Source organism: Elephas maximus, chromosome 3, assembly GCF_024166365.1.
Source record: "Elephas maximus indicus isolate mEleMax1 chromosome 3, mEleMax1 primary haplotype, whole genome shotgun sequence".
NCBI lineage: Eukaryota > Metazoa > Chordata > Mammalia > Proboscidea > Elephantidae > Elephas > Elephas maximus.
In genome coordinates this window covers 68,979,852-69,004,897 of record NC_064821.1, presented here as the reverse complement: position 1 = coordinate 69,004,897, position 25,046 = coordinate 68,979,852, and the positions used below count along the sequence as shown (strand labels likewise).

The 25,046-nt window shown below is 47.5% G+C and overlaps 1 protein-coding gene across 6 annotated transcripts; it reads right to left on the bottom strand.

Moving 5' to 3' along the window:
* Positions 1-2,667: 2,667 nt before the first annotated feature.
* On the bottom strand, positions 2,668-23,213 carry RCC1 (regulator of chromosome condensation 1). 6 transcript variants are annotated; one of them, XM_049878465.1, is made up of 11 exons: positions 23,116-23,213; positions 10,239-10,320; positions 9,543-9,650; positions 8,314-8,501; positions 7,954-8,133; positions 7,026-7,122; positions 6,795-6,917; positions 5,912-6,067; positions 5,542-5,661; positions 5,044-5,196; positions 2,668-3,624 (listed from the first exon to the last, which is right to left on the bottom strand). In XM_049878465.1, the coding sequence occupies exons 2-11, from the start codon at positions 10,309-10,311 to the stop codon at positions 3,449-3,451; spliced, it is 1,374 nt and encodes a 457-aa protein (XP_049734422.1). In that variant the 5' UTR covers positions 10,312-10,320; positions 23,116-23,213; the 3' UTR covers positions 2,668-3,448. The 6 variants fall into 6 exon arrangements, with proteins under 6 accessions (XP_049734422.1, XP_049734423.1, XP_049734426.1 ...); XM_049878466.1 differs by having other exon boundaries at positions 9,585-9,650; XM_049878469.1 differs by lacking the exon at positions 9,543-9,650.
* Between the last annotated feature and the right edge of the window lie 1,833 nt (positions 23,214-25,046).

The window sequence follows — 25,046 nt, the reverse complement described above, 5'->3', positions numbered from 1 at the left end:
GACCCCATCCACCCATCCCTGCCCCCAATTCCTACTCCCTTGAAGGAACTATTTTCAAACCTTCCCCCTGCCCCTGCCAGAATCTATTGCTAAATAACATACACTACTTTTTCTTCATTTGTAGTTTCAGATATTTTAGCAATTGCCCCTTCCATACATATACACTTTTCCATCTTTCCATAATTTTTGTTAAAACACTATTAAACATTTACATTATTATGACTTTGTAAAAAGTATAACTGAGCCATATGAGACACTATGATTACAAATTTTTTGGGGGGTAATCAATCCAGACTGGAGGATGGAGAAAGATGAAATTGAGAGATTATTTGATGTGTTCGAATACACAACATACTTGACACTTATAGACACTGGCACTGAATTAATGATATATATATATATATAAAGCACATGAAAAATAAGGGAACTACAGGAAATTTTTAAAAATGTACAATTATCATAGCACACTTACACAGCATCTATTACGTGCCTGGCACTGTTCTAATATATGGAAAGCACTTACAGAGAGCTTTATAAAACTCTTAGGTGCAATACAAAGAAAAGGAATTGAGGTTTTGGGTTCAAGAGGAGGCCTAAAATTTAGATTCCAGTCTAGCCTGTGGACTTAGTAGCTTCTTGACCTCAAGCAAGCCACTTGACTGTTAGGGATTGTTTCCCCATTTGTACAGAAGTGGTAATCCCTACTTTGCAGGGTTGATGTAAGGATTAAATGCACTAATGCATATAAAGTGCTCAGCACAATGCCTGGTCCATTTTAAATGCCCAAGACACAGGAGCTGTTATTTTAAGGACATCAGGGTACTTTCAACCTGCTATACTGTCAAAAGGGAAAGCTCCAATAAATGTAATCCAAATGGAGTTTCTTTTTTTGGATGAGGGAGGTGGGAAATGGACACACAAGCGCCTCTTTATAAAGAAAATATTAAGACAGTAAGAGCAAAAGTGTGATTTCCGATCAAAGGAGAATGAAGAACACCAAGCTCACAAGGTAATTATGAGCCCAAGAGACAGAAAGGGCTACATAACTAGAGACTACATCATCCTGAGACCAGAAGAACTAGATGGTGCCTGGCTACAACCAATGACTGCCCTGACAGGGAACACAACAGAGAACCCCTGAGGGAGCAGGAGAGCAGTGGGATGCAGACCCCCAAATTCTCATAAGACCAGACTTAACGGTCTGAGACTGGAAGGACCCCGGTGGTCATGGCCCCCAGACCTTCTGTTGGCCCAGGACAGGAACCAATCCCGAAGACAACTCTTCAGACATGGATTGGACCGGACAATGGGTTGGAGATGCTGATGAGTGAGCTACTTGCACCATGTGACTATGTTGGCATGTCCTGTCTGGAGGGGAGATGGGAAGGTGGGGGGGGTTAGAAACTGGCAAAATGGTCACAAAAGGAGAGACTGGAAGGAGGGAGCGGGCTGACTCATTAGGGGGAGAGTAAACGGGAGTACGTAGTAAGGTTTATATGTGAGAGACTGACTTGATTTGTAAACTTTCACTCAAAGCACAATAAAAATTATTAAAAAAAAAAAGTATGATTTCCCCTTTTAAGAAGTCCATTTCTAATCAGTATAGGGCCTGAATTAAGACTAAGATGTCAAGAAAAACAAACCACAGAATACATTTTAGATTATTTTACATCACATTCACTTTTCCAAGAGCCACCAACATCCAAGAATCCTCCTGCTACTTTAATAAATCGCCTACTACACAGATACAGACCCTCTACATCAGCACTGCCCATTGTAACTTTCTGCAGTGATAGACATCTTCTGTATTTACATGGTCCAATGGCACAGTCACTAGTCACATGTGGCTACTGAGTACTTGATACGTAGGTACCACAACTGAAGAGGTGAACTTTACATTTTTTAAAATTGTAATGGATTTAAACAGTCACACGTAGCTAGTGGCTACCACATTGGACAGGTCAGCTCTATGATTTGGTTGCTCAAAAGCTTGTAAAAACAGTCTACATTAAATTACATAGCTTGTTCTCAGTTATTGTGCAATAATGTTTTAAAAATTGCACCAGCTGTTGAAAATGATACAAGAGCAAGCTTAGAAAAAAAAAAAAAGCATTTCTAGAGATGGACTGTACTTGAAAAATTTCAATATGGAATTAGGATGCTAAAAGACCCTTGCTATTTCTGTTGAATATTATGCAGCATAATTAAAAAAAAAAAATCCAGTGATTCCCAAAACATAAATATTAAACAAAACTCAACCAACTTCGGCTGTGTGGATTCGGAGTCTTTGGAACGACCACATCAGCAGCTGACTGCCAGCACCTCAGGCGTCTTTTGTCTCAAGTCCTCGCCTTGGCACCAGGTTCACAGACAGGTGTTTATTCTACCCTTCCCAACAGCACCCAGCACATAACAGGTGTTCCCTTAAAAAAGCAGGGAGTGTGTAGAACACAAGGGGCCTGTTTTTAGAAAACTCTAAATTTATTTAAAACGTTAAAAGATTTCACTCTCCCTTCCAAAATATTTTACATTAAAAAAAAAAATCAAAATTATTTTCTATGTTCTCAGCCACTGTACAAGCTGCCACTTCCCTTTCTTGGGACCAGCCCCTGCCCCCCAATCCTCTTCCCCTTCCTCCCACTACCCTTCCTCAATATTGCTGCAAGTTCACTAATAAAAACCCCCATCCCTTCTCCCCCCATGCCCTGCCCCGCCTAGTTTCCCTTCTGCGTTCCGGGCCTTTGGATGTATGTGAGGCAGGTCGGATACATCGGATAAGCAGGCAGTGCCAAGGGGCAGGAGAATGCTTTGTGCTTCTGGGAGAATGACTGGTCGGCTTTTTTCTCAGTCAAGTGGAAGATCACTGTCCTTTTTGCCCTGTGGACACCTGTTCGGAGCCAAACGTTTGGATAAGTGCAGCCCGTGGCTGGTTAGCCCAGTCCCTTCTCCAGTTTCTCCAAAGCATGGGGCCATGATAGCTGGGTCTGGCGACTGTACCGTGTGTCTGCCTGTGCAATGTTAGGGGCAAGAGGAGTGGCACATGACTGGGGTGGGGCTTGATAGAGCCCAAACTGTTCAGTGTGGGCACCAAACCCCTAGGGGAGCAAGTTTTGGTTTTTTGGTGGGTAAGGCCAAGACCAGCCAGGGTCCTGAGAGGTAGGGATGTGGTGGAAAAGGTCTAACCACACAGCTCTGGGGTGAGCAGTGTTCCTTCTGACACAAGCCTCCTCCCCTCTTCCATCCGTCCCTTCATCCTGCAGGTCCCAGGATGACCCCCAAAAGGAAGAAAAAAAGAATAAAGAGATTCTGTTCCGCTGATGAGAAAAAAGGCAGGAGATGACAGAGTGCTCAGGGTTGAGGGGAGGGCTGTTGGAATCTGTAGTTGTCACTGCTTCCCTGATCTGTGAGGGAGCCTGAGGGGCTGGGAGCCAGGCCCTCAGGGGCTTCATCAACTCCGTTCCTTGTCCTTGACTAATAAGACTGTGTGCTGGCCCCCGCTGGACACAGACAAGACCACGCGGTTCTCCAACTGTTTGCCTGTCATCTCCACAGGGCTCCAGACGTCCTCGTCCTGCCCTGTGCCCAGCTGGTAGTTGGTGCCCATGCCCCAGGCGAAAGCGCGACCTGCAAGGGAGAGAAATGGGGACAGCTATCTCCACAATCCCCAGCCCCAGCCTTCTGTACTGTGAGAAGTCTGGGATGTGGGGGTGAATTCTGGCCTTAGCTTATACCAGCCCCCAGGGGTTCAGGAGAGCTGGGAGAAGCCAAGGACACGATAGATAAAAAAAAGAGCTGTATGAGCCAGAGACTGCAGTCCTTAAACACTGCCAAAGGCCTCTCCCTGCTCCTATGCATGACATGAAAGACTCTGCATGCTGGTCACTTCTCAAACTCCTACACCGGCCCCTATTCCCCAGGACCAGCTACCTTTGAGATGACTCTGGATGGTCCTCTGTCTGGGATGCCCTCCTCTGCTTCTCAGACAGCACTGAACCTTCAAAATGCAGCATAAACCCCACTTTCTCAGGAAGCCTTTCCAGATAATCCCAGATCAAACACCCCCCGGACTTCTAACAGCCCCCACAGCTGTCCCACTTACACACTTACTCAGGTTTCAGTGGCCACTTGGTCACACCCTCCCTGCTGTGCTGGCCAGGCCCGACTACTGAGCCTTCTTTGTCCTAATTAGATTCTAAGGGACCTGGCAAATCCTCGGTGCTAAATATAGGGGGTCGCCATAGTGGACAGTATAAAGTGAGGTCTGGATTAGGAATCTAGAGACCTGGGTTCAAGTCTCACTGCCACTCTGGGCCTCAGTGGTATCTCTCCTGTTGCTCTTTGTTTCCTCTACAGATCACCTTTCCTGAAATAATATGTTTCATGTTCATCAGAGCAAAAGCTTCTGAGAATCGGGAGAAAAACTGCCAACCTGTTATTGATTAAATTGTGTTCCCCAAAAATGTGTGTCAACTTGGCTAGGTCATGGTTCCCAGTATTGTGTGGCTGTTTACCATTTTTGTGACCTGACGTGACTACCCTACTAGGGTAAATCCTAACCTCTATGATGTTGATGAGGCAGGACTCTATCTACAGGACTAGGTTGTATCTTGAGTCAATCTCTTTTGAGGTACAGAGGAGAAGGACCTCATTACTACTGAGAAAGAGGGGCTAGGAGTGGAGTACATCCTTTGGACTGGGGGTCCCTGCACTGAGAAGCTCCTAGACCCAGGGGAAGACTGATGACAAGGACTTTCCCCCAGAGCCGACAGAGAGTGAGTGAGAGAGAGCGCCTTCCCCTGGAGCTGGTACCCTGAACCTGGACTTATACCCTAGTAGACTGTGAGAGAATAAGTTTCTGTTTGTTAAAGCCCTCCACTTGTGGTATTTCTGTTATAGTAGCAATAGATAACTAATACACAACAGATAACTAAGACACATCCCAAACATTGCTCTCCATCTCATGGTGGACATCCATCTCATGGTCTGGTTAAGAATCACAACCCTCAGGCCCCATCCAGACCAATTGTGGGCAGCCCCACTCACCATCCTTGGTCACAGCATACCCCACAGAGGCCCCGCAAGCCACTGAGGAGACGGCAGGCAGCCTGGGGATGAGGGTGGGTGTGCTCTTCTCCTCAGCACCCTCCCCAAGGCCCAGCCGCCCATACTCAGCCCGGCCAAGGCTGTACGCTTTTCCTGTGGGAGGAGGGAAAGAGATGAGTAGGAGCAGAAGGCATGCTCCAGGCAAACTAGGTGGTGTGGCCAGATGAGTTCCCATGATGGTGGAAGCTTGGCCCCCACTTCCAGGGTGGTTTGAAGGAGGTCTTCAGTCTCTTCCCAGTTTTGGAGTAGGCCTGGGAGAACCTCCAGTGAGCTCGCACTTGGAAGAACCCCAGGGGGAAGGGAGTGGCCTCATGGACCCATGTCTGGCCCAACCCAGTGAGCAGGGCCAGGTTCTACAGACATTGTCTCTGGAGTCTAAGCAGGCCTAGGCCCAGGGAATACTCCACCTTCAACCCAAGGAAGACTTGGAGGTCCCACCTTCTGAATCCATGCAGACCGTATGGTGCTGGCCACCAGAGAAGCCCACCCAAGACTTAGTGGAGTTCTTGAAAGATGTCAGATTCTGGGGTACAAAGCAAGATTCTGTGCCTGGGGTTCCTGGTGGGGGGTAGAGAAGCCCAAGACAGAGCCATCAGTGATGAAGATGTTCAAGGAGCTGCCGTTCTTATCCCCTCCTCCAAGTAAGGCCATCCCCCAACCAAATATGAATATTCTTATTTTACAGATAATAAAACTGCGGCTCTGAGGAGTGAGGTAATTCCACCAAGTGTACACGCAAAGGAGCTGAGAGCTAGGACTGGAACCCAGGTCGCTCTGGGCGATGCCCGATGTTGGACTCCACACTCACCAAGTTGATGGTAGTTGGAGAGACCAAAGCCATATACATGGCCCTCACAGGAGATAGCAAAGGTGAAATAGGCACCACAGAAGACATCCTGGAACCTCACGTAGCCCCGGCTTCCCCTGGATTTCAGCATCACACACTTGGGAACAAGGAGTCGTTCTGAAGACAGAAGGGAAGCCAGGGTTAGTGGCGGACAGACCCACATGGCCTTTTTTCCCTCTGCTTCCCTGAGCCTATTTCCTCTCTATTACTAAAGCCCTGGGAGGAAAATCAACCAGAGATTCATCCCTTTTCACAGAAGAGTAAACTGAGGCCAACAGAGTACAAGCACCTTGCTCGGACTCCCACAGCCATTGTTGTTATTAGCTGCTGTCGAGTCCGTTTCAACTGACAGTGACCCTATGTGACACAGCTCAACTGCCCCATAGGGTATTCTAGGCCGTAATTTTTTATGGGAGCACACTGCCAGGGCTTTCTCTTGTGGAGTCACTGGTGGGTTTGAACTGCCAACCCTCTGGTTAGCAACCGAGTGCTTAACCTTGCTCCACCAGGGCTCCTTCCCACAGCCACAGAGCTAACATTTACATGGCACTTACCACGTGCCAGGCACTCTTCTATATCAACTCATCTAACTTCACAATAACCTGATGAAGTAGGTACGAACATGGTCCACATTTTAGAGATTAGGGGACTACGTCCAGGGTTCCACAACCAGTGGGTAGAAGAATCAGTATTCAAACCCAGAGTAGGTTGGTTCCAAAGTCTGGGCTCTTAACCTGCTGATGTCATGGCCTGAGCAGGCACAGGGGATCTCTCTCCTGTCCTGTCTGGCGGGGGGGAGGATGGCATGCCAAGCTGTCCTGCCAGAATTGCCAAAATCACCTACCAAGACCCTGTCGGCCACCACGGTTAGAAAATAATTCAGGCACACGGCCCAGCTGGCCCTGCTCTCCACATCCCAAACTGTAGAGGTCACCGTCAGCCGTCAGCATCACCAAATGGTCGTTCCCTGAGAGGGACAGGAAAGCAGGGGATGCAAGGCTTGTCATGCCCATGGCTGGGCCAGCCCCAAAAGAGAGTTCCTCAACTCCTGCCAGGGCCAAGTACCCCAACTCACCTGAGGCCACCTTCACCACGGGCACATCCAGCTGTACTTGCACAGGCACCATGCTCTTCTTCATGGGCTCCAAGAGCCCAATCACTCCATTATTGTCCTGGAGGGAGGCACAGGGCACTTACCAGCCAATCCTGCCTGACCCTCACCAGCCCAATCCAGAAATGTAGGCAGCCACAGAGCTGCCTGGTAAGAGCAGTGGTGGGATGGGGATGGGGAGCTGAGCAGGAGCCAGGCCACATACAGAAATACTTATGAATAAAATCATATGTGGTCTGGGAGTTGCATTAAAATAACAGGAGTCAGGGAGTAGAAGGGAATAGAGATGAAACAAGTTTGACCATGAGTTGATAACTGTTGAGGCTGTGCAGGGAATAGATAAGGGTTCAATATATTATTCTGATTATTTTTACAAGTGTTTGAAATTCTCCACAAAAAAATTTTTAAAATAGCCCCCTTTTTGTAAAATAGAAAAACCTCATTAGATTCCTTTATTTTTGACATTTTGAAATAAATTAAATGCCAAACTACCAAAGCATCTTTAATGCTGAACCTGCTTTTTATATACACTCCTCTGTTTTGGAAACTCTGAGATGTAACAGTCCCCCCAGCTACCCAAACCTCTTTTTGGGGAAGAGGGCTGGAAAGGGGAGGGGGAGGCGGAGAGATGGGTGATGGGAGGTGGCTTCCTGGATCAGCCTCAGCCCAGAGGCATCCTTGACCCAACCCTTTCCTAACATGTCCACTTCATAACATCAGAGTTAAGGAAGCAGCCAGACGGCACAGACAGACCTGGGTGAAAAAAGCCAGAGATATGGGCCTTGATTTCCCCATCAGTAAGTACCATGGGGGCGGGGAGGTGGATTATCTTTGGGGTCCCACTGGTTAACTCTGCAAACAGGCTCCATGCAGTCTTCTAGGCCAGTCTTACCCGGAAGGAGCCCCAGAGGAAGACACGGCCATCCTCGGTGAGAGCCGCTGTGTGACTGTCTCCTGCTGACACCTGTACCACCTTCTCTTGCAGGTCTACTTTCCCAGGGACCATCTCTGAGCCCTCCAATGATGTGTCTCTTCCCAGGGCACCTTCATCATTGCAGCCGAAGGAGTAGATCTGTGCCCAGGATACTCCCATTAGTATAAGGTCTGGACTCTCAGTCCCTTCTTGCTTAGGCCATTCCCTGCTTGTTTAGCCAGCTCCATCTCCAGAGAAATGTGTATGGCTCAAAGGTTCTGCACCAAGCATCCCCACCTCAAGCGCTGTCCACCCCTGCCCCACCACCCCAAAACCTACCTGGCCAGTCTTGCTCAGACACACTGTGTGCATGCCCCCAGCCTCGGCCTGAACAACATCCTCTGGAATGGGCACCAGGGCTGGCTTCTTCCGCTCCATCACATTCTCACCCAGCCCCAGCTGGCCCACATCACCCTGGCCCAGTGTCAGCACCATGCCTGGTTCTGTGTTGTGGGATCTATGAGAGACTGAGGGGTAAAAAAGACAGCCCTGAGTGTGAGGGATGACAGGAGCAAGAAGTCGCTTTATGGGCTTTGGGATCACAGAGACTTGGGTTCAAGCCCCTACAACGACCTTTCTGATCCTGTTTCATAAGTACTATGAGGAAAGATGACCTATCTCATAACGTTTTTTTTGCAGATTAATAACTGAGCACATTATTAACATGATAGGGAGGAGATGGAAACAAGGAGACACAATATTGTGAAATGAATCTTGGTGGGGAAAGGAAGAGAACAGGGAAGGCACAAGACAGTCTTCCCGATTAGCTATGTTTTTGGTCAGGTGCCATGGTGCCAACAGTCAGGGCTCAGATAATAATGTCTACCCTTTACAGGCTACTTTACTCTACTAACGTTAAATTGCTTTGGAGTACTCCAAATTATGCTGCCCATTAAAAACCCCGTTGCCGTGAAGTCGATTCCGACTCATAGTTACCCTATAGGACAGAGTAGAACTGTCCCATAGGGTTTCCAAGGAGCGGCTGGTGGATTCGAACTGCCCACCTTTTGGTTAGCAGCTGATCTCTTAACCACTGTGCCAGTCCTCCATATTATGCTGCAGACCTTCCATATTTAGGATCCTGTTTAATAGTAAAGGGGACAGAGCCTTAGAGGGGTTAAGTGACCTTCCCAGGACCATACAGCTAATAAGTAGTAGAGCTTGCATCGAAACCAGGGGAGATTACGTGGGTCAGAGCACAGTTCCCGGCCTCCCTTCCAGCCCTCCCACCCGCCAGGCTGTGATTTTCAACTCCTGGGCATATTCACAAAACTGACTAACCCCTTCCGTCCCTACCCCGGGAGCAGACAGGAAGCTGGAGAAGGGGGCGGAGTAAGTGACGACAAAGGCGTTTGCCCAGAGATACGGGCCAGTCATGGGTGGCACTGGGCCCTCTGCTAGCCAATGGAAGCCGCCCACCCAAGGCCCCGGACAGCCATTGGCGTCCAGCCCTCCGCCCCGGGGGTGTGGCCACGGCTGCGCAGAGGCTACGCTGGGCAGGGAGCCACCTGGTCGGGTTTTCTGGTCAGGAGGGCTTGGCCGGTAGGCACCTGGGCAGGAGCCGGCGCCGGGAACACGGCGGGAGGCGGCGGCCCTCGCTGCCTGGTTACGAGGGTCTGCAAAAGACAGACACTGTCTGAGCATGCAGCGGGTCCACACTCCCCCCTTCCCCAGATTGGGGGCGGATTTCTTTCCTCCCCACCCTCCTCCAGAGTCCCAGGAGAAAGGAAACCACAGCCACCTCCCAGATGCTACTAGATCATTATCTCATGTAATCCTCACAACTGCCCTGTGAGGTTGGTGCTGTTTTCCCTTCATCTTATGAACGGGGTGATCATGCTCCGCGTGGTTAAGTGACTTGCCCAAAGTCACAAAGCCAGAAAGTGGCAGAGCCACAAGTTGAACCCAAGGTCTCGAAGTCAGTGGTCCTAACCATTATGCCCTACTGCCTGTGCCAAAGCCCTGGAATCTAGTTTTTCCAGTACTTCCTAGGTGCTTTTGGGCAAGGCTTTACTCCTTATGATTCCCGGAGGGTAGGATTCAATGACCTATAGGGGACCCCCCAGTTGAGTGAGGTCCCTGGGCATGCAGGGCCCTCGACTTCAAGTATTAGGAAGGATCCCAGTCCCAGATCCTTCTCCAGGAGGCTACCTGCACCCAGATTCCTGGACAGCTGCCCCAGTCTTAGGCCAAGGTCATCTTACCCTTCACTTTCTTGCTTTTGGGGGTAGCATCTTCTGGGGGTGATCTTCTCTTAGCTATGCGCTTAGGTGGCATGTTCCTCTCCTGAAAAATCGAGGCAAATACTTCATGTCAGAAAAGGCAATATGTATCAGATGCCCCCAAAAAGGTGAGAAGAACTACCTAACAATTCCACTTCTTGGAATTTATCCCAAGAACAGAACAATGTATCACTGAAAGACTTAGCTTCAACAAATATTCTCCACTGCATATTTCACAACATTAGAAACAAAACAAAACAACAAAAATGAAGCAACTTGTGCTCAAAAGTAGGGGTTGGCTAGGTAATATATGGTATATTCATGATAGAATACCATGAGGCCATTAAAATGATGCTTTTAGAGACGTATTTATTGAATAGGAAGGTCTTCACTAGATCTTCACAACTGCCAAGTAAAACACGCAGATTGTAAAACAGTCTGTCACCCCATTTTTGGAAAAAAAAAAGAAAAAAACACACATATGTAAAATATGCAAGAAAAATGGAAGGAAAAACATTAAATATTAATAAACGGTAATCTCTGGCAAATTGGATTATGGACAACTTTCATTTTTTCTTTGTACTTTTCTATATTATCTAAGATGTTTAATAAGAAATATTATTTTTCTTACTTTATTGTAAAAAATGTAAATATTGAAGACTGACATGAAATGAAGTGCCCTTATAATGTTTCCCAACCCCAAAATAACCAGTAATAACGAGTACTGTTATAATCAGACCAAAAAAAAAAAAAAAGTTATTTTCATTAAATAAAATCAAACCAGACCATTCCTGCCATTTGATCCATAAGTGTCACTCCTGGGAGAAGCCTGGCTTTGGCTTTCCTGAACAGTCCAACAAGAGGTTAAAAACGACATATGCAGCCACACTTACACATAGGTGTTACAAAAGAGGGAGAAGAAATCACCTACAGGCACCACACAAGAAGGATTGAACCTAGGAAGATCCAGGGCAGCTGAAAACCTCAACCCTAAGCCCCACCCTCCCTTTAATTGGCTGCTGCTGCCTCCTCCATGTCTTCCCCAGGCTTCTGGGAACAGGGACAATCTCCCCAGCTGCCCAGATTCCACTCCAGTCCAAACTGTATCTAAAGCCTCCCTCCCACACCCCACCACAACTCTGGAAATAAATCTTTGTTAAGCTCTGGTCTTTAAGGCCATAAAAGACATTATAGTTGTCTAATCCTGGGGTTTCCAAACCCTGGACTGTGAACACTGTGGAATGGATCCTTGGGGGTGGGGGTGCTATAGCATTAGGTGGTTACTAAAGTCTGTCAGTTTGTCATACTGTGGTGGCTTGCGTGTTGCTATGATGCTGGAAGCTATGCCACCGCAATTTCAAATACCAGCAGGGTCACCCACGGTGGACAGGTTTCAGTGGAGCTTCCAGACTCGGACAGACCACAAATAAAGGCCTGGCAATCTACTTCTGAAAATTAAAAAATTAGCCAGTGAAAATCCTATGGATCACAACAGAATACTGTCCGATAAAAAAAAAAAAAAAAAAAAAAACCCAAACCCATTGCCGTCGAATCAATTCTGACTCATAGCGACCCTATAGGACAGAGTAGAACTCCCCCATATGGTTTCCAAGGAGTGCCTGGTGGATTCAAACTGCCGACCTTTTTGGTTAGCAGCCATAGCTCTTAACCACTAGGCCACCAGGGTTTCCCTCTCCGATATAATTCTGGAAAATGAGCCCCTCAGGTCGGAAGGACATTAACAGCCGCAACAATGGGCTCAAACATACCAATGTTCATGAAGATGGCACAGGATCAGGCAATGTTTCATTCTATTATACATAAGGTCGCCAACAACAAAGTGCAGCTACTTTCCAGCTGTTTTACCTTTGGCAGAGTTATTTAACTTCTTTGTGATTCAGTCTTTTCATCAGTAAAAAGGAGATAATAATACAGTGAAACCTGTGAGAGCCGGAACTTGACGGGACTGCCTTGTTTTTCCAGGTCTTGCAAGTTTTCCAACCTTTGACGGGGTGCAGTCATACCACGTTTCTATCGCTTGTTTTAGTGGGAAATATTTGAGCCTTCCGCCTCTGACAGGTTTCCACCTTATATGGGTTCCAGCTTTTGCAGGTTATACCGTAGTGTCTACACCTTTGTGAAGTATAAGATTAAATGTGTAGGGTGTTGTGAGAATGTGAAGATTAAATCAGCTAATACTGTAAAAGAACTTACATAGTCAATAGTCAATAAATCAATCTTACTAGGTTATTATAATGTCTAGGCCCTACCCCAGGTAATTCTCAGGCACAGCTTATTTGGGAACTACTGATCTAATCTAACCCATCTCTTCCCATTTTAGAGATGAGGCAACCGAGGCCAAAGAATGACAGAGACTCCGCTCAAAACTACAAATGGATCAAGAACCCCAAGAGCCCTTCTCAAGCTCAGCTGTGGACCCAACTGGCCACCCCACCCCTTTCAGGTTCCTTCCTTCTGACAGGTCCTGGGGCCTCAGCCTTTCCAGCTTCCCAATCCATGATGTTTGAACACAAGCCCAACAGCCCTCTCTTTTCTGGGTACTGTTCCTTTTCTGTTTACTATCCTGGGGGAGGAGGACAAAGTATCAAAGATGAGGATGTGCCAAAGGCCTGAAATCCTCCTGAACCTGGGTAGGCAGAACCTCTGCAGGCTGAGCTTGTACAGGTTGTGACTGGCCCAATAGTAACTCTGATGAGGTGTCTGTTCTGAGCTGCACCCAACTTTCATTCTCCCAGGGGCGGGACTCCCTCCCTCCCTCCCTCCGAAGCCTCTTTAAGACTCCATTTCCCACGCTAAAAATGCACATTCTTTGGGATTAGAGGGAGCTGCCACCTGATCGCCCGTGCTCTTGTGACCATGGTTGGTCAGCAGCCTTCACCTCTCTGTTTCTTCAATGTAAAAAGTGCTGCAATGGCCATTTTTCAGGACTGTCATCAAGACCGAATGAAATATTGTTTGTAAAGGGCATTGCAGTGCCAAGCACACAGTAAGTACTCAATAAATGGCAGCATTTATTCATTCATTCCACAAATACTTATTGAGTGTCTATTACCCACAGCTTGGCTCTGAGCCATTTGGTATAGCAAGGAACAAGGAGACTAACCCGGTATAGCAAGGAACAAGGAGACTAACCCTTTCACCTACTCTCATGGAGCTTACACTCTACTGGGAAAAACCAGGAAAAAAAAAATTACAGGCAGTGTTATGTGAAGGATAAGCAAGGGGAGGAGGAGAGTGGTCATGCAGGTGACATTTAAGCTAAGACCAGAAATATAAGAGGAAGTCAGCTGCAGAAGAGAGAAAGTGTCCCAGTAAATGGTGCAGTATGTTTAGGAACCTGAGGAGGCCAGTGAGGCTGGAGCTGGAGAATGATCAGCTAAGCAGCAAAAGGTAGGCAGGGGCCAGATCACGCAAAGCCTTGGAGGGCTGCCATTGGAAAGTTTTAAGCAGGAGAATATCTTCATCGGATTGGAATTTTTAAAAGACTGTTCTGTCAAAATGAGATAGTCCACTCACTTAATATTTAGTAAAACAAACCAAAACCAAATCCTTTGCCACAGAGTTGATTCCAACTCCCGGTAACTCCACATATTACGGAGAACTGCTTCATAGGGTTTTCTTGGCTGCCCTGGTGGCGCAGTGGTTAAGAGCTCAGCTGCTAACCAAAAGATCAACAGTTCTAATCCACCAGCCACTCCTTGGAAACCCTATGGGGCAGTTCTACTCTGTCCTACAGGGTTGCTATCAGTTGGGATCAATTGGAAGGCAATGAGTTTGGCTTTTTTTCTGTCAACAAAGTGAAAACGTAACCTACAGATTGTGAGAAAATTTTCAGGAACCATATATATCAGATACAGTCCTAATATCCAAAATACATATAAAACTTCTACAACTTAACAAAAAGACAAAAAAATCCCAATAAAAAAATGGGCAAAGGACTTAAACAGATGCTTCACCAAAAACGACATTCTAATAGCCAGCATGAAAAGACGTTCAGCATCATTAGCCATTTGGGAAATGCAAATCAAACTACAACGAGATATCACCTCACCTCCATTAGAATGGCAATGAACAAAAAAATGGAAAACAACAGGTGTTGGCAAGGTTGTGGAGAAATTGGGGCCCTCATCCACTCTTGGTGGGAATGTAAAATGGTATAGCCACTGTGGAAAACAGTTTGGCACCGGTTCCTCAAAACGCTGAATGTAGATAGCCTGAGACCAGAAGAACTAGATGGTGCCCAGCTATAACCAATGACTGCCCTGACAGGGAACACAACAGAGAATCCCTGAGGGAGCAGGAGAGCAGTGGGATGCGGAGCCCAGATTCTGTGAAAAGACCAGACATAATGGTCTGAGACTAGAATGACCTCAGAGGTCATGGTCCCCAGACCTTCTGTTAGCCCAAGACAGGAACCATTCCCAAAGCCAACTCTTCAGACAGGGATTGGACTGAACTATGGGATAGACAATGATACTGGTGAAGAATGAGCTTCTTGGATCAAGTAGACACATGAGACTATGTTGGCAGCTCCTGTCTGAAGGGGAGATGAGAGGGTAGAGGGGGTCAGAAGCTGGCTGAATGGACACGAGAAGAGAGAGTGGGAGGAAGGAGTGTGCTGTTTCATTATGGGGAGAGCAATTAGGAGTATATAACAAGGTGTTTATAAAATATGAGAGTCCGACTTGATTTGTAAACTTTCACTTAAAGCACACACACACAAAAAAAAAGTTGAATGTAGAAATACCATGTGACCCAGGAATCCCAATCCTAAGTATATACCCAGCAGACACAAAAGCAGGAACACAAACAGCAACCTGTACACCGATGTTCACTGCAACACTTTTCACAATAGCCAAAATGTGGAACAACTGAAATGTCCATCAACAGGTGAATGGATCAACAAAATGTGCCATATACATACATACAATGGAATATTACACAGCCACAAAGAGGAATGACATAATGGCATAATGCATGCCACAACCAGGGCTTTGAAGCTTCCCTAGGTTTGAAGCGGCCCAGTCATGGCCAATTAAAACGAGGGCAGCCTACACACTGCATAGCAACCAAATCTCTTGCGCAGTGGCTTCTGACCCAAGTAGGAAACAGGCAGTGGTACCCCACTCAAAGATGATGGCCAAGCGCACTACTTTCAACACGTGTTGCCCTCCACAGTCCTACCAATAATCCAATCTCCTGCAACAAGGAACTTTCTGGAGCCAGTAATCCAATCTCCTTCATCAGGAAACCTTCAGGAGGGCAATAATCCAACTTCTTGCATCAGGAAACTTTTAGGAGGCTGATGTGAGAGACTGGATTACTGGCAGGACTGTGGAGAGCAACGTACATTCAGAGGCATGGTTGGCCCCCATCTTTGAGCAGGGCACGACTGCCCATTTCCTACTCTCTACTCTGGTCAAGGAAACCCTGGTGGCGTAGTGGTTAAGTGCTATGGCTGCTAAACAAGAGGTTGGCAGTTCGAATCTGCCAGGTGCTCCTTGGAAACTCTATCGGGCAGTTCTACTCTGTCCTATAGGGTCGCTATGAGTTAGAATTGACTCGTCGGCACTGGGTTTGTTTTTCTGGGGTTTACTCTGGTCAAAAGCCAGGCAGAAGAGACTTGGTTGCTAAGTGAACGCCTATGCTGCCCTTGTTTCCCTAGGCCAAGACTGAATGGCTTTGAACTGTCTGGAAGGCCTGGCTACAACATGGATAAGCCTTGAAAACATGCTGAGTGAAACAAGTCAGTTGCAAAAGGACAAATACTGTATGATCTCACTTATGTGAAATAAGCAAATATATGGAAACCAAAGATTATTAGTGGTGACGAGGGGCGGGAGGGAAAGGGATAAGGGAAATTTTTGTTTGAGGGGCACTGAATTTATGTTAACGGTGGAATATTTTTGGAAAAGGAGAGCAATAATGGTGGCAAAAAAAAAAAAAATTGTTCTGGCTATTGTAAAGAAAATGAAATGCATTACAAGAGTCCCTAACAGTGGAAGTGGGCAGACATCTTTTACGAAGCGACTGTAGACGTCCAAGTGAGAAATGATAGTGACTTGATTTGGTCTAAGGCAACAGAGAGAAAGACAAAACAGATCTCAAATTACTGATTGATTAGATGTTGGGAGTGAGGAAGAGGGAGGAATCAAGAATCACTGTTTCATGCTAATGAGCCTTCCAGGCTTTGGCTTAAATAGGTGGATGGTAGACAGCCATTCAGTGAGAAGAACACGGTGGGACAAACAGGTTTGAGAGGAATAGCTGGAGCTCCGTCTGCCAGGTGCTCTTGTTAAGTCTGAAGTGCTCATTGCAAGCCATCCAAGAGAGGATGTTAAGTAGGCAGAGTTGGATGGTGTCATGGATTGAATTGTGTCCCCCCAAAATATCTGTCAACCTGGCTAGATCATGATTCCTGGTATTATATGATTGTCTACTACTTTATCATCTGATGTGATTTCCCTATGTGTTGTAAATCCTACCACTATAATATAATAAGATGGATTACTGGCAGTTATATCGAGGAGATCTGTAAGATTAGATAGTGTCTTAAGCCAATCTTTTTGAGATATAAAAGAGAGAAGCAAGCAGAGAGGCAAGGGGACCTCATACCACCAAGAAAACAGTGCCAGGAGCAGAGTGAGTCTTTTGGACCTGAAGTTCCTGCACTGACATGCTCCCAGAGCAAGGGAAGCCTGATGACAAGGACCTTCCTCCAGAGCCAAGAGAGAGAGAAAGCCTTCCCCTGGAGCTGGCACCCTCAATTTGGACTCGTAGCCTACTAGACTGTGAGAGAATAAACTTCTCCTTGTCAAAGCCATCCACCTGTGATATTTCTGTTACAGCAGCACTAGATGACCAAGACAGATGGGTTAGGAGCGGGCGATATAAGAGGTATCCCCTTGTTCAGGTAGGCAACCTGCACCCCTGGCCAGGCTGACAGCCAGTTCATTGTGTCAAGGGCAAATCTCCCATCAGTTCATCAGAATGATACACAGCAGTTAGCTGTACCTGGAAGGGAGACAAGAAACAAGCTGTTGTTGTTTCTTTTTTGGGGGGTCAAGGGTATGGGTATGAGAGACAGTTCCCCAGCAGGCTGAAAGACTGGTAGAACGTGAAGAGGTGGGGCAGACGGTTACAACAGAATCTCTTACAATTCAGGGTCTCTGGAGTCCCATTAACTTGGTTCAGCTCTTGGCTTCTTCCAATCTTGGGCAAGACACTTCACCTTTCTAAGTCTGAGTCTCAGTTTCTTCATCTGTAAAGCAGGATCAATGTCTTCAGCCTGCTGCAGTGAGATGCCGCAGAATGGCGGCCAAAACACAAGTGGCCAAAAAGGTGTTGACTGGGTTGGTTTCAAGCCATGATAATGAACTTTTTGTTAATATTCCATCATACTAACCACTTCATACAGTTCTTATTTTTCTGTCTCCACATCAGGCCTTGCCAATAGGTCAGCCCATCATTAGCACCAATTTACTCACAAAATTCTGTTTCCTGTTTTTTCACCCAACCTACTGTTATACTTTTCCATGCTTTTAGATCATAATTAATTTACATGTCTATTGAACATACCAATCTATTCCCTAAAATATGAGCTTTGCTGGGGCCCTGGCCACTTATTGTATCCTCCATAAGCAAAAACTTTTAACTTCTCAAAACAAGCTGAAGAAGGCGCCATTGTTATTAACTGTTGTCAAGTCAGTCTCCAACTCATGGAGGCCCCATGCACAAGGGAATCAGACTGTTGTGATCATAGGGCTTTCGCTGGCTCAAGTAGATTGCCAGGCCTTTCTTCCTAGTCCATCTTAGTCTGGAAGCTCCGCTGAAACCTGTTTAGCATCAAAACAACATGCAAGCTTCCACTGACAGATGGGTGGTGGCTGTGCTTGAGAAGCATTGACCAGGAATTGAACCCGGGTCTCCCGTATGGAAGATGAGAATTCTGTCATTGAAATTCCACTGCCCCCTATTACTCTCAATTCACAGTTGAGGGAATTGAGGCTCAGAGAAGTGAGTTTACTTGTCTAAGTTCCCATAGCCAGTAAATGAAAACCAGGAAAGAAACCCAGGTATATGTGACTGATTAAAAAGAACGAACAGGTTCTAAGGCCATGACCCAGGCAGGGGGCTGTAGCCTGGGCAGGCCTACACAGGATTCCCCTATGAGCTGAGCTTGGCCAAACACAACAAGGGGCAGAAAGGAGAAGCTGGCTGCTGAAAGAGGATGGTGAGACCAGAGAGGAAATGCTGAGGCTTCCAGGGCCTGAGAGGGTGGGCCAGGTGGGGTGATGTATCTGGGGAAAATGTAGGGGAAGGACAATGGGTATAACTCCCTGATGCAGCGGAGAGAACACTGGCTCTGGAGTTTGACAGACTTGAGTTCTCTTTGAGCCTCAGTTTCTTCATCTCCAAAATAAGCACCACACAGGGCTGTTGTGAGCAATCACTGAAGCAAGGCAGGTGATGACATGGTGGTGGTGTTATTATTAGGTGCCACCGAGTCAGTTCCAACTCATAGCGACTCTATGTACAAAAGAACGAAACACTGCCTGGTCCTGCACCATCCTCTCAATTGTTGCTATGTTTGAGCCCATCTGTCTTAGTCATCTAGTGCTGCTATAACAGAAATACCACAAATGGATGGCTTTAACAAAGAGAAGTTTATTCTCTCACAGTCCAGTAGGCTACAAGCCTGAATTCAGGGTACTGACTCCAGGAGAAGGCTTTCTTTCTGCGTCAGCTTTGGAGGAAGGTCCTTGTCATCAGTCTTCCCTTGTCTGAGAGCAGGAACCTCAGGTCCAAAGGATATGCTCTGCTTCCGGCACTGCTTTTTTAGTGGTATGAGGTCTGCATGTCTCTCTGCTTGCTTCTCTCTTTTACATCTCAAAAGAGATTGGCTTAAGACACTAATCTTGTAGAGTTCATCAATATAACTGCCACTAATCCATCTCATTACATCCTAGTGATAGGACTGACTGTTAACACATAGGGAAATCACATCAGATGACAAAATGATAATAATACAACACTGGGAATCATGACCAAGCCAAGCTGACAGATATTTTTGGGAGACACAATTCAATCCATGACACTATCGCTGCAGCCACAGTGTCAATCCATCTCATTTCGCTGACCCTCTACTATACCAAGCATGATGTCCTCCAGGGACTGGGCCTTTCTGATAACATGTCCAAAGTACATACGATGAAGTCTTGTCATCCTCACTTCTAAGGAGCATTCTGGCTGACTTTTTCCAAGACAGATTTGTTCATTCTTCTGGCAGCCAATGGTATATTCAATATTCTTCACCAACACCATAATCCAAATGCATCAATTCTTCTTTGATTTTCCTTATTCATTGTCCAGCTTTTGCACACATATGAAATGACAAAAAATACCATGGATTGGGTCAGGCACACCTTAGTGCTCAAAGTAACATCTTTGCTTTTTAACACTTTAAAGGGGTCTTTTGCAGCAGATTTGCCCAATGCAATATGTCTGTTGATTTCTTGACTGTACTTCCATGGGTATTGATTGTGGACCCAGGTAAAATGAAATCCTTAACAACTTCAGTCTTCTCTCCATTTATCCTAATGTTGCTTATTGGTCCAGTTGTGAGGATTTTTGTTTTCTTTATGTTAAGGTATAACCCATACTGAAGGCTGTAGTCTTTGATCTTCATCAGTAAGTGCTCCAAGTTCTCTTCCCTTTCAGCAAGCATGTCATCTCCATATCACAGGTTGTTAATGAGTCTCCTCCAATCCTGAGGCCACATTGTTCTTCATATAGTCCAGCTTCTCAGATTTGTTCAGCATACAGATTGAGTAAATATGGTGAAAGGATACAGCTCTGATGCACCCATTTCCTGAGTCCTCTATCTGCACAAATTAATCCTCTTTACATACTACCTCTTTAATTGTTCTGGGTATGTTTTTAAGGAGACAGTGAGTGTCTGGGCTGGGCATAAGGAGTAGTTTTCTGTCCCTCCCCAACTCCCATCCTAGGACAAACACGGCTTCCATCTTCAAGGAGCTTAAAATCTGGGAGAAGAGCGAGACATAGTAGCCACAAATAATTAAACGTCTGATACAGAATCAATTTCCACTAATAGGCACCTGCGGGTATCAGCCTCTCCTAGGATGCTCACATCTGCTCTCTGAGGTGGGTATGATCACACACACACACACAGATAAGGAAGTTGAGGCTCAGGTAGGGGCAGTGATGGCCCCAGGACACACAGTGGTGAAATGAAACCCCAAGTCTCCTAACCACTCCCAACCAAAGCCAGGATGCCCCCCTACCTCTCCACACACATTTTCTCCTCCCTGAGCCTCAGTTTCCTTATTTGTTGAATGAACAAGAAGAGAGGCAGACCAGACTAGACAGTCGTCCAGCAGGGCATCATGTTCCTCCTGTGACTTTGTGACCTCACCTCACTACAACATCATTTCTTCAAAGGGAGAGAGAGTCCTCTCTGACTACAGGGAGCCCTGGTGACACAGTGGTTAAGAGCTACGGCTGCTAACCAAAAAAGGTCAGCAGTTTGAATCCACCAGCCACTCCCTGGAAGCCCTATGGGGCAGCTCTACTCTGTCCTATACGGTCGCTATGAGTTGGAATCAACTCAACAGCAACAGGTTCTCTGACTACTGCAGCTGTCCCCCTTCTCCTTCATGCCAGGAGGCAGACACCTGCTTGCCAGCCTCAGAGACTAAACAATCTCTTTGTGTGAAAGGTCCCCAGGAGGGAAGGGAGGAGAGGGGTCCATCTGTCAACATTTGCTGAGCTCCGGCTATGTGCCGGGCACACAGCTGGTACACTTTGCAGGAGGAGCTTTTTACCTGGGGTCCCTTTTGTTTGCAGACTTGTGCCTGGGCCTATATGTGTTCATTTTTCTGAGGAAAGGGGCCACACTTTTCACCAGATGCTTTGGACCACTGCCTTATGGAAATTATAGGATATCAGTAATTCTCACCACATGCCTCTTATGGTCATTTTACAGATAAGGAAACTAAAGTCAAACTAAAACTATCACCACTGAGTTGATTCCAACTCATAGAGACCATATAGGACACAGAAGAACTGACCAATAGGGTTTCAAAGACTGTAATCTTTATGGAAGCAGACTGACACATCCTTCTCCCATGGAGTGGCTGGTGGGTTTGAAGTGCCAACTTTTCAGTTAGTGCCTGAGCTCTTTAACCACTGGGCCACCAGGTCTAAGGCTCACAAGAATTGGGTGGGTAGCCCAAGGGCACCCGAAAGCTGAACAAAACCGATTCCTGTTCTTGGGATGTCTTTGCAACAGAAGCCTGGTGAGCCCGGTGAACTCCTAGTTCATCTTCCCAGACTCCATTCACAGGCTTTCTTGGAGGAAACCTTTCTGCCTCCTCTACCCCACTCAGGTTTCACACCAGACCAGTCATGGCGTGGTCCCTGCCTCCTCCAAACCAATTACATATCATCTTGTTACTCCTCTCCTCACACCCTGTACTCCAGTCTGACTGAAACACCTGTGGTGTCCTGATGATGTAACACCTATACCTCCATGTCTTTGCATGTGCTGTGCCCCTACCTGATCACCCTAACCCCTCACCCACACTACACGTACCTCGCTAACTCTTACTGTTCCTTCAAAACTGTGTTCAAGAGTTACCTCACCTAGAAAGTTATCCCTGGCCTCCTAGGCAGAGTTGGGTGTCCCCCTCAGGGTTCCCTTAATGCTCCATGCACTCACCTTCTACTAGGGCACAACTCACACTTGGTTGGAGAAACACAATTAATATCTGATGAATGAATGACCTGCCAGCAGCAGTGCCCAAAATTCCAAAGGGATACCTCGGTAATCACACTGGATCGAAACTGGAAACCTACATGACCAAAACCCAAACCAAATGCACTGCCAGTCGAGTCGATTCCGACTCACAGCGATCCTATAAGATAGAGTAGAACTGCCCCATGGGGTTTCCAAGGAGCGACTGGTGATTCAAAACATAGACCTTTTGGTTAGCAGCCGTAGCTCTTAACCACTGTGCTACCAGGGCTCCAGGGAACCCACATGAGGCCTCCCCAAAGAAACCAGAAGCTACGTACAGGCCACACGGGGCCCTCTCACCATTGCTCCCCAGCCCTGCACACAGTGAACAGCCAGTAAGTACTCTGTTGACAGAGCGAGCTAAGGCGGAGATCACAGCACACCTCTCCGACGGGTCAAAAGTCTTGGTCTTGGTGCCTGTAGGCGCGGAGGTTTTGGTTCCCAGCAGCAGACCCTCACCAGCCTGCCCTCGAGTTTCTAAAGCAGCCCCTCTCCCGGCAGGATTCCTTCCCTGCTCTGCACACCGCTTTCTCCAATGCAGGAAGAAATCACTTTTTCCGCCCCGGAAACAGCCCTCGCCAGGGTGGCCGGCCCCAACCCAGGAGACGCCCGGGTCTGCGCACCCCGGGCGGGACAGGCCACGCAGGCGGGCGAGGCTGGCGCGCCGCAGCCGCGTGCAAGCCGCCCCGCCGTCCCGCTGGCCGGCCGCCGCGCTCGGGCCGTTTGAATCTCCCGCCCGCGCGGACGCCGCGGGGCGGTCGTGAGAGCCGCGGGCGCAGAGGGGTCGCGCGTCCCTAGCTGCGACGAGATGGGTCCGACTGGCTCCCCCGGGTTCCCGCGGGGCCGGAACTGTGCGCACCCGGACCCTCGCCGTCCTGCCGCCCGGCTTCACGTGGGGCCGGCTGCACGCGACCCGGGAGCGCGCGGGCAACGGCCCCCGCCCGCCGCCGGACCAGCCCGTGTTCCTGCTGTTGCAGCCCTCCTCCCGACCCTCCGCCCGTCTCCGGCGCGACCTACCTGGGCACAGATCGGCCACACGGAACTCCAGCGCTCTCAGGCCCGGCCGCGAACTGCCCCAGAGCATGCGCTCTGCAGGCCTCCGGCCCCGACCCCGACCCCGGGCGAGAAAGGAAAACAAAGAGACCGGCGGCCCCTGGAGGCCGCCTCGGGAAGTGCAAGTGGAGCGCTCCCTGGCTAGGGAGCCCCTTGCCTAGGCTCTCTCTCCTCTGGCCAGGCTACAGGGGTTGTGTATTTTGGAAACCGTATTTTCCTAACCCCAGATGAGGACAAATGGACTGACAACCGGAAAGATGACTTGAAATTAGGATTTGTTTGGGAAAATATGGTGCGGGAGGGACTGTACAGAGAAAACAGACACTGATTTCCTCTGCCTTCACTAGGATGTCTGTCAGAGAAAGACTTGACATGGATATGGCATGGGGCATGTGGCTCAGCCTGGGGCTTAGGAACGGCTTTCCAAGTAACGTCTAGGAAGGCATCCTAGAGGAAGAAACAACACTTGCAGTGACAGGGAGTGATGAGAGCCCAGGGTGGTGGTTGTTTGAAACTGCTAAGTAGGTCTGGCTGGAGCAGGGGTACCGTGGAAGTGGTAGGAGAGACACCAGAGAGGTAGAGTCAGATTATAGAAACAGGGTCTTGTGTGTCTAAGGAGTACAACCTGAGGCAGTGGGGAGCTATGGAAGGGATATGAACAGGGGAGTGATGTGTCAGATTTTTGTTTTAGAAGGATCTATCTGGAGAATGGACTGGGTGGAGGGAGACACCGATGGTTGGGGTGCTGGAAAATTGAGGGTGATGGGATAAGAAAAAGTGTGAATTGGGGCTGGGAGCTAGAGATGGAAATTGGGATCAGACTACCCCCTCTTGTTAACACACTCTTCAAGATGGACAGAAAACAGTTGAGGATTTCCCGTGGTCCCTGAGGTGACCTCTCAGCCATCTGATTGATCTGGGGGTTTCTCAGGTCGGGGTAGTGACCTCTGCAGGACGATATTTCCTCCATCACATGTTCACTCTGACTCTGAAAGCTTCCCAAAACCTCCCATAAGTGTTTACTGACCACCTGAGTTTCTAATGCTATGCAGAGCCCATCCCAAAGCACTCCCCTATACTGAGAGTTTCTTACCTCTCCAAGTTTACCTCTGCCTCCATCACAGACTTTTCTTTTGGACGAGATACTGTGAAATTCCTCCAAGTTTTAACCTTGGGATCTCTGATCTTCTTTCTCTGCAGTCGTCCTCTAAGATCTCACTCATTCACATGCTTAATAATAAAAATGATTTTCATTATCTATTTTATAAAACCCTTTACTTTGCTAACCATGGAAATATTTCCAAGTCCATTGGCTCATTTGTTTCTCGCAAAAACCTCATGACAGCTGGCAAATGAGAAAACTGGGGTTCAACAAGGTTAAGTAAGCTCTCAGGTCATCATACAAGTGGTGGGAAGAGAACCAGAACTCCTGTTTAGGGCCAAGCTATCGCCTTTGAAATAAGGACAGTCCATCTGGTCTGCTTCTGACCTCCATTCCAGTTTGCAGCCCTACATCTCTACCCAGAATACCCAACACCTTAAACTCGGGTTGCAAAATTCCTTACTTTTCCATGGGTGTAGCTTCCCTCCCCCCAACTTCCTCCTTCCTGCCAAGGTTAAGGTTCTGTGAAGAGTACAGGTTCAAAACAGGAACTGCTTTTCTAATTCCTGCATTTCCTAACCTCTTCATGTTTCTATTTCTGCCTGTCTGCACTAAAATACCAGCCTCCAGACCTCTGTCTCCTGCCTCTCATCTCTTCCCCTTTATTTCATTTTATCTAGATCTCTAAGGTTAGTTTCCCTAAACTGTGGGTTTCTGTGAGATTACCCTGCTTAGATGGAGCCCTGATGGTGCAGTCGTTAAGAGCTTGGCTGCTAGGCAAAACGTCAGCAGT